At 31.9% G+C, this 10,372-nt stretch overlaps 1 protein-coding gene across 2 annotated transcripts; it reads right to left on the reverse strand.

Moving 5' to 3' along the window:
- Positions 1-2,130: 2,130 nt before the first annotated feature.
- Positions 2,131-10,107, reverse strand: LOC106459938 (N-acylneuraminate-9-phosphatase-like). 2 transcript variants are annotated; one of them, XM_013919605.2, is made up of 2 exons: positions 10,016-10,107; positions 2,131-5,619 (listed from the first exon to the last, which is right to left on the reverse strand). In XM_013919605.2, exon 2 carries the CDS (start codon positions 5,590-5,592, stop codon positions 4,933-4,935), a length of 660 nt encoding a protein of 219 aa, XP_013775059.1. In that variant the 5' UTR covers positions 5,593-5,619; positions 10,016-10,107; the 3' UTR covers positions 2,131-4,932. The 2 variants fall into 2 exon arrangements, with proteins under 2 accessions (XP_013775059.1, XP_013775058.1); XM_013919604.2 differs by lacking the exon at positions 10,016-10,107 and adding an exon at positions 9,152-9,394.
- Positions 10,108-10,372: the final 265 nt, after the last annotated feature.

Here is a 10,372-nt window from a genome sequence, read left to right on the forward strand (position 1 = left end):
ACACTGCCTTCAATACTCCAAATGTGGCCTAACCAATGACCTGTATATTGAAATTATAACTTCTTTAGACTTGTATTCAACATTTCTGTAGATACAACCTAAAATCCTATGCTACTAGTAACAGCCCATTCTTTGAATGACTGATCAACTATAACACAGATCCTTTTCTTCCATAAGGTAATTCCCATCAAAATTATATTAATAATTCAAATTATATCCCACATGTATTTCCTTGCTATTATTATAATTACAAGTCATCTGCCATTTATTTGCCCAAATCATCAATTATTCAAAACCATTTTGTAAAGCAGTGGCATCTTCCTCACAGCAAGCAACAAACAAGACTTTAATATCAACAGTAAATTTAAGTAAGTTATTGACCATTCCGTCATCTATGTCATTGATATAATTCAAAAATAGCATAGATCCTAAAACTGAGCCCTGAGGCACCCCACTTATGATATTAATCTGGTTTGACTGAATTTCGTATATAATAACAACCCTCTACTTTCCAGATAGTTTTCTATCCAACGAGTCAACCTATCCCCTACAGAGATAGATTTCAACAAACCTTTTATGTGGTGCCTTGTCAAATACTTTCTGAAAATTCAAATAAACCAAATTTACACCCATATCCTTGTATACTTAAGAAGTAACATCTTCAAAGATTACCAAATGAAAATAAGGCAAAAATTTTCCCTACTAAAACCATACTTACTATCCAATAAATTTTTAAATATTGTTAAGTGACTTTGCAAAGCATCATTTATCAGGCTTTCAAAATTTTCCCACAACTGATTTAAGACTTCTAGGTCTATAATTACTAGGACAATTTTTTATCACCTAATTGAAAAGTGGAGTAACATTAGCAAACTTCCAATCTTCTGACACCTGGCTATTATGCAAGGACATACAAAAAATGGTAGCAAGTGGCTCACATATCCAATTTTTTACCACCTACAAAACCCTTGGGTAAATATTAACTGCCTCAGGAGCTATATCATTATTGAAATTTCCCAATTTTTTCTTAACAAGCTCAGAATTTATCTAATCATCTTCTTCAATCTTGTTTCCATCTAGCAATTGTTCAAGCTGATGAATCTTGCTTAAATTTTCATTATTGGAAATTGAAGAAAAAGAATTTAATAACTCGGCCATATCATAATCATTGAATATTAAACTTCCTTTATCCTCCATCAAAGATCCTATTCCCATCTAACATTTGTATTTAAAGAAATCTTTACTATTAATTTTTAATTTTTAGCCAACCTTTTTTCATAGTTTTCCTTTTTCTTTTTTTTTATTTCATAATTTACCACTGGCCAACTCTCTTGATCTTCTATAATCCTCCATGTCTCCCATCATTGTAGTCAAGTTAAAGCTTTTAAATTTACAATGCTTTTCTCCTTTACACCTTTAGTGAGCCAACGTTTTTTTTTTTTGTTGTTGTTGTTTTGTTTTTTACTTGCAGCCACCTTTTTTTTTCTATAAAGAACATACGTATCTTGAATATTTATGAATTTATTTTTTAAATTTGTCCACATTTGATCTGTATCTCCAATTAATTCAGTTGCCCAATTCACAGCAGATACTTATTGTCTCATCCCTTCAGAAGTTGTTTTTCTTTTTTTTAAACTGAAACCAAAATATCATTATTCCTTATCTATGTATGCAGCAAAACATCAAACCTAATTGAGCTATGATCACTTGCACCCAGATGTTCCCCAACCTCCACCCTATCAACCATTTTTGTATTAGAAGATAACAATAAATCTGAAATAGTGTTGTTTCTAGCAGGTTCCCTAACCAATTGTCAATGAAAACCATCCTAAACAGTTTACAAAAACTGTCTCCTTCATGGCTTAACTAACATTTCCCAATCTATATGCTTAGTAAACCAGAACTTTGAACTTGAAAATGGCTTGATATTCACTGTTGTTGATTTGAAGAAACACACTCAAATTCAAACTCACGGAAAATAACTTTCCATAAAGGATTCAATGTCCTACAAAGTTGAACAATTTTAATAATTTACTTAATTTTCATTTCTTTACTTTTTTTCAGTTATTTATTTCAATAATAAAAGTATATGATTTCAAAAACAATGCTATTTATATTAAAATTATTACAATAAAGTATCTTGTCATAATGAAAAACTTAAATGAAAAAAATAGCCATAATAATTAAATTTATACACGTAAAGAGTTCACTTTTATGTGAACAATTCTGCCATAAATATGCAAGTGAACTTTCAATATCTTATCAAACATGAAGGTTGTAATTAGTTTAGTGGTACAGGTACAGTGTATACAGAAACCTTGATCTACACCAAGTGTTGCACAGAACAAAAGTAGAAATTGAATGTTTGGTGAAAGGGATATATTAACATACTTTTTAGCAAATATAAAAAAGCATTTAAAGTGTGAAAATACAGAAAACTAGCCAAATCTAAAATATTAAACACAGTTATTAAATTTTCAAATATACCTGTACAGCAAATTAAGGCATCACCAAAGGAGTACGTTCTATATGACAAATAAGCAAGGTATAAATAAGATACCAGAAAATTGTAAAGGGAATGCATTCAAACTGCCTTAATAATTACAGGCATAGTCTACTTCTATACAAAGTACTATGATGTGTTATGAGGTCACTTTCCTGTGTCAGGGTTACCAAGTGGTGATTCATAAGGTTGAAAATGGACATAAGAGTTCAGACATATTTATAAACTACAAGCAATTCTTTATGAAAAAGTTATAAGTTCTTCCATAACATGCAACTTTAAAGAGTGGGAACATAAAATAAATCACCTTTAATATATTAGAAATAAATAAGGCTTTCATATCATACAAAATACAAACAATAATGTTTGTGATGTAGCACTTACATCAAATATATATAGTTAAAATAGGAAGACACTGATAACACTGGGTTGTCATGAACAACTAATGTTATAAATGCTAATAATTACACCAGGTTTTTCATTGACAACATCGTAAGACATTACTGAAAAAACTAGGTTTTCATACATTGTTAGCCATTAACTCACTCACTAAAACTGAATATAGCATGTGCTCATTTTCAAAGATTTATGGTAGTATATAATTGTTTTGAGAAATACCTACATTGTAATTTCTAGCAATTATAGTAATACTACAGTACTAGTTATCTAGTACAATACCTAATGTTTTAAAACTAAACTAGGTAAAACAATATTAAGATCTATACAAAGCAAGTTATAAAACTTGCTACATTGTTAAATATATAATTTATTACTAATAATATGCTTGTCTCTGATGATCCATGTCCATCTATCTAATTATATTAAAGACAATACTGAACAGTAATTATGACCTTATCTGTTTGTTTTTTGTATCAAAACTAATAAGAAGGCAAAGTACACACAAGCACTTTATCATTACACCACAGATACATCATCATATTTTCAAAAACAAAATCTGTTAACCTCTCAAACAACATTTTACCCTGGGATGAACTTTATAGCTCATGTTTTATGTGAGATACAGTAGAAATGAAGTATGTGTAAATGCTTGTTAGACTTGCAGACCAACATGCAAGTGGCTAGTGATCATAAAAATTGGGCTTTGTACATCTTAAATAACAAACTGCTTTTGATATATAAAACTTTGCTTATCCTACATGTTTTATAAAAAAAATAAAAAAAAAGCAAGTTCACTTATTTGAGAAAACAATGTGTAATTAATACAAAACAGGGGTATGGTTAGCATACATAAATACAATAATAACTACTAATAACACAGATAAATGCTTCTTAACATATTTTGAAAATTACTAAAATATGTTTAAAAATACTATCATGACATACAAAAAAAGATTTAAATTCTAGGAACTTCTTACCACGTGTTTCACCTGAAGTATACATGCATACATACATATGGGAAACAACTAATCAGTTTTCTATGTATATATAATGATACACAAGCACAAGTGGCCAAAAAATGGCAGTGTCAATAAACTGAAAAACAACTCTTCAACTTTGATATTCTTACCTGCCCAACTATATAAATAACTAAAAAAGTTTCTTGTAGTATCTCAGCTTCATCTAAGTTCATCTCATGGTTATGATTTCTAAAAGAAATCTCTATAAATAGAGCCATTAACATCATGAGAAAAGCATTTTCTAAGTTTATCACATAAAATAGTAATTATAAGAAAGTTAAAAAATGTTATAAACCCAATACATACTGAACTAAAAATTGCATTAGTTCTATTTCAGACAATCTTTTTCAATTATCCAAAACATTATCTAAAAATAGGACTCATTTGTAATATTCAAATAAAATCACCAGTGAACAAAAGTTCTCTTGCACTTGAAATCACTGTCATATTGTGAGTAGTATACTTAAAATAACTTGTATATGCAAATATGAGTTACAAATAAACATCTTGCATAATACTCTGAAGTAAATATAAAACAATTTAAAACACTGGGGTAGTAATTTCAGCCAGACTCCTAATATTTTTATCATTTTCTACTCAAAGTATATTTAACCTGTATATAGACTGATTACCAGAGGATCATAGATTTTAGATGCAAGAAGCTTGTACATCCAATGCATTATAAATAAAAGTACTTTGGAATAGTACTAAATTAGTTTGCACAAAGACTGGTAACTAAAACTTAAGGAATTGAAATAATAATAAAAATAGTATTACACCTTGCTGCTCCATCAGTAATACTGAATAAGTTTTCTTATTTAAACACCTTTCAGTAACTTTATGTCAAAGGTTGTAAAAAATTTTGTTAAAAAAAAGTATTTGAGTATTCTATATGCAGGTCAGTATTTAAAAAGTCAACTTTACTGTTAACTTGATATAAAGCACTTCAGTTTGTTGCAATTATTACGATTGTTCAGTAAAAAACTTTTGTCAATGTTACAAAAATTGGCTTTAACTGCTGTATACTGATGAATAGAATTCAAATGCTCTCTTTGCACACAGCCCAGAGAATCTACCTTGAGCTGGAAGTAAGTCTAGAAGTTCACAGACATTCCTGAGTTTGTAGTCCGGCTGATAGTCTAGGTCCTGGTATCCATCCTCATTACGCACAATCCATACTGTAGCCATCACTCCAGCTTGAATCCCTCCATAGATATCCGACCATATATTATCACCTACCATAATGCAATCTTTAGGTGAGACATCTAATACTTGAAATGCTTTCTCAAATATGGTAGCATGAGGCTTTCCCTGGTTGTAATCACCTCCAACAAGAATGACATCAAAGTACTGCTTGCCATCTATACTTTCCACTTTTGCCCACTGTGCTTCAGATGATCCATTTGTAATCAGCCCTAATTTGTAGTGCTTCTTTAGGTCTAGTAACATACTTTCCACATCCCTAGAGAGTTTAAAATTGCTCATTGTTTTAGCTTTAAAAATATCATATGCGTCTCGTGCAAAGAACTGGTACTTTGGACCTAATGCTTGTACCCACAGTAATGTTCTCCACTGATCAACATCCATCTGTGTAGGCCCTGGATCTTCAGGCATTTTACAAAGGTGTTCAAAGAACTTCTTTGTGGACATTTCAGCTGCAATGTCCCGCATTCCATTCTCATATAGATATCTACTTACCTAGAGAAATAAAATTTAGATTTTTAATAATGTATTAATATAGCTCATATAACTGCTAATCTGTGCTAGATCTCTCCAGGCCTGCAATCTTGAACCTGTTTTGAACTTATTTTTTATTTATTTTTTTATCTAAAAGTGAAAACACTAAATAATTTTTAGACTGCCTCAGTTACATTGCAAATTGACATTTGAACTAAAATAGCCAAATACATTACTCCTCTTCAGTTCCATCCCATTTGGTAAACTCAAGGTATAGACTGATTAAGTTTCCAAAAACACACCATTCATTAACATGTATCTGGTACCTTTTCTTCTGAAAATTAAACACTGGCTCACACACTAGTTTGAGAAGTTCATCAATGAGTTGAGAGATTACTAATTCAGTATGTTAAAAAAAACCTCTGGAGAAGATGCTACATTACACCTTGTTTTTAGTTTTGAGGGAGCTACAAGTCATTTCTCATGCTGTTATGTTCTTTTAAAAAGCTTTCAATAAGGTTCCCCACAAAAAGTTAATTTGCAACAGTAGATTCTAATGAAATTGGTAAAAGTGAACTGAAGATTGCATATGGCAGATGCTTGAAAAATGTGGAGTTTTAGATTAAACATTTGTTGAAACTCTGTTAGAGTTTATTCATGTAAGTGTTGCAACTTATAATTAATCAGAGTTTGAAAGTGTTGTATTACTATTTGGATTTTGTAATAACTTGTGGAGTTACTGAAGGTTTTGTTTGTTTTTCTTTGTTCTTTAACCTAACTTGTATTGTTAGGTTTATATTAATGAGTTAGAAGTTTCAAGTTCAGTTGTGTTGTTTGTAAAGATTGTGCTTAGAAAAGTTGACATTTTTCCACACCTGAAATTTTTCAGATAGATACTAATCTCTCTGCACTTCTGGATTCCACTAGTAAAAATCAAGGAGAAGATTTGTATGTGAGAAAACACAAGAGGGGTGCATGGACCATTGTCATCAGGCACAATCATCTAGAATTAGGTCAAATACTGAGACAGTGCTGTGAGTTACCGCAACTAAAGACAGCGGGCTCACGCCAGGTGTAAGGGCAGGCACAAATCTGGTGTTGTCAACATTGGCCCCTCATTGAATTCCATAATCTCTATAATATAGATGTAAGTTGAAAAAAGTTGGTTGTGAGACCTGACAAAGGAGGAGAAGAATAACTTGCCATCAGAGCCACTGTGAAGATTGGAGAATGGCAATTGGAAAGAGATGAAAGCTAGGTTAGGTGAAACCTGATTGTTGTGCAAGTAACAGAATGTTAATGTGTTGGGGATCATCCACATCCCCAACCGAAAGTTCTCAAACATGGGACATCAATGACCTGTAAAGTCTGGGATTTGACACCAAATGAGTCAAAATAAGGAGAAGGGTTTATGGGAGGTGGAAAGACAGCAATAATAGTACACCCATAGCAGAAGCAAATCCACTGAAAACACCAAAAGATGGATAAATCACTATGAAAAGGGTCCAAGCCTAGAAGAGATAGTTAAACCACCACCAGGTGAATTAGGCTCATGCAATGAGGAAACCCAAGATTCAGCAAAATCCAAGCAGTGAAAGATAAAAGAGAGGCTACCTGATCCATATCAGGTCAGAAAGGAGGCAGCCATATGACACACAATGGTGATAATATTAGTGATCTTCAATGTCTATAGTCACAATTACAGGAGTGTTAAAAACCTCAGAAGTCAGAAATGTTGGAACATGAATACATAATCCAGTTAAACCATGAATCTGATGTTGTGGTGGTCTTTTTATTAATGTTATCAGTTAGAAAATGAGCCAGGTATGATAATGGTGCATAGGTCTAATGACAATTTTAAAGAATTATTTAATTTCTGTAGAGCATATTGTACAGTAAGTTTTGGTTTGTGTTTTAGTGAACAATCCTGAAGAAGCTATAAATTGAAACGTTAAGTGTCTAATTATATAAAAACAACATTTTGGTGTTATATGGTCATTTATTTCTAGTATGAACTTTAATGAATACCAGATGAAACCTACATGTTGGATTAAACACCAGAACATGTCCCCAAATGTACAAGGTCACTTGAAAGAAAATCAAATTGATGTTTTTATGAGAAAAGATTTAAGTAATATTCCTGACATTGAGAATTATTTGGGAAATATTAGAATTGATCAGAATGATGTAGATATTAATTCCTTATAGGTAAGTCAAAAGACAGAGAATAAGAAGAAAAAAAGTACTTAGGGCCGACAAGGTTTTCCACTTAGTTACATATGGGGAAAAAATCTTCTCACAAATCTGGACTTTCTTTTGCTTATATAGATGAGTAAAATGCAGATATGTTGCACCTGAATTTTCAGAATGCTTTTCACAAAGTGCCACATGAAAGAATAGTAAAGCAAGTTATCTAGGTGGATGGATGGGTAGATAAGTTTGCTCAATGAATTAAAGGTTGGTTAGAAGAGAGAAAGCAAAGGGCTGTAATAAATGAATATCGGTCAAACTGGATTGGAGTTGAAAGTTTTGTACCTCAAGTCTCTATGTGTGTGTGGACAATCACTCTTTTTTGACAAATGTTAATGATATCAGTAAGCGAATAGTCAACAATTTTGGGTGTAATTACCTGTGAGTAAGATGCCATTGTTGAATCATCTGGTAAGTTAGACAAATAAATGACAGATAGCATTTAATTATGCAAAGTAATTAACATGACTACCTTAATTCAAGCTATATTTACCACCTTCATAAAAATCAATTCACCAGAGTTATAGAAGAAAAGCAATTTTAGTGTTTTTGTTAATCAGTATCTTAAGTCTTCCAAGCAGTGTGTTGTTGCCAGTGAGAAAGCAAATAGGATTTTGGGTTGTATCTACAGGAATATTAGATACAAGATAAAGGATATATTATAGAACTTTTATCTATACAAACTCTAGGTAGGCCTCATAAAATGGAAACACACTCGAGATCAGTACTAGTGGTATGACTTAAGAAAAGGTTTTTGGAGTAGTGCCACTTTTGGTGGATAAGTCAAAACCATCAGAGCAGTGCTCTTTTGCTAGCCATAAAGATAATGCTTTTATTAACAGAATTTTAGGGTTTATGGACCACTAAAGTGTAATGATAAAAAAAAATCATGTAAAAACAAGGGGACAAAAGGCTATCCAATGATCCAGTTCATTGAGGTAGGTAACCCCTCAATAATCTTATACAAATCCAGTGAAACTTGTACTACTATTTTAAGTTACAGAAATTAGGTTTTGGATCTGCTTTTGAAATTGAACAGTTTAACTTTAAGTAAATAATAACACAAGTAAATCCTAGGCTTGAAAATTCAGCAATTGTTTTTAATTTAGACACTTTTTAAAGCTAACATTATAAAAAATTACATGTTTTATAATATAACTTATAAGCCATGTCAAACAGTAAACTGTACAATATAAATTGTCCTGTGTTTGTTTTTTACTATTAGTACTGGCTACAGTATTTAAAACTTATATTACAATTAAACGCTTTTCAAATCTTCCACGAATAATATTATCTCGGTTACCTCTTTGCAAGCACGTAAGGCAATACCCCTTGTGTCAATCAGAGTATTATCGAGGTCAAATAGGATTGTTGAAATATCCCTCAACTTTTCTCTTCCTAATTTCAGATCCATATGCTTCTTTCTGCCTAACTTCTGTACTTTAGCTCAGTGGGCTGGCTGCGCAAGAATTTATAAACAAATGTTACCGCGTTTCAAGGTAAATTCTGATGAAATTGTACTCTAGTTAACAGTTGTATCGTGCATATTCGCACGTTCACATGTCTATTTTCTGACTAAGGGACAGTGCGTATAAAGTATCACTGCTGTGATTGGACAATATACCAAAATGTTATAGTACCCCAGATAATACCAATCGTAACATCGATCGGACTGTTCCGTCGTACATATATTCGTAAAAACACTTTCAGGTATAATAGTAAGGAATACAGTCAATACACATTGATTTTATGGGCTTTGGTGATTCGCTACTGCCCTGGCGAAAAACATGTAATATCATACAGAAAAATAGATATGGAAAATTTTGTAAATGCTTTATTTTTCACTCTTTTTCAATCAGATGTTGTACTGTAACCATGTTACACCTAATAAAATATATTTTTGTTACGAAAACTGGAAATAAGCAAAGATTTCAAAGTCTTTACGAAAATACTCACCATACCTAACGTAAACAACCCTTTGGTAGTAATGCGCATGCGTATGGCGCTAGCGAGACAGTCATTCATGTTATATCCTTCTCGTAAATTATGCATGTTAAGCAAGATATTTTAGGTAATATTACCGATATTTTTATAGCAGTTTACTACTGTTTATTTCGTTTGCATACTTGTTTTAATTCACAAATACTATTATTTAAAGTAACTTTACCTTTGATTTCAGATTCAACTGTCACACCGGGACTATGTTCTTGTTAGTCACCTATTTAATGTTAGCTCTGAGTTTGTTATTTGAATCATGTGATCGAAAGCGATGCAAACAATTTCTAATAACAACCGCGAGTGTTGGGTATGACGTTATTGGGTGCGACGGAAAAGCCCGAGTATGTCCTGGTTGAGATAATATTTAGTACCAAATTGTTCCCACTGACGTCACAAAACTAATAGAAACCACTTCCGTCGGCCATACAAGTAAATATACAACATTCAATGTGATGAATGCACTAAAGCTTCAACTGGTTAGAAATTTCTCTTCAAAACACCTCAATCATTTCAAGTTTTGAAAACA

The sequence above is a fragment of the Limulus polyphemus genome, unplaced genomic scaffold (genome assembly GCF_000517525.1).
Source record: "Limulus polyphemus unplaced genomic scaffold, Limulus_polyphemus-2.1.2 Scaffold684, whole genome shotgun sequence".
Taxonomy (NCBI): Eukaryota; Metazoa; Arthropoda; class Merostomata; order Xiphosura; family Limulidae; genus Limulus; species Limulus polyphemus.

Coding starts and splice junctions, on each gene's coding strand:
- LOC106459938 (XM_013919604.2), bottom strand. CDS start 9,262: ATGGATCTGAAATTAGGAAGAGAAAAGTTGAGGGATATTTCAACAATC. Junction 5,620..9,151: donor CCTTACGTGCTTGCAAAGAG/GTAACCGAGATA, acceptor TTATTTCTCTAG/GTAAGTAGATATCTATATGA.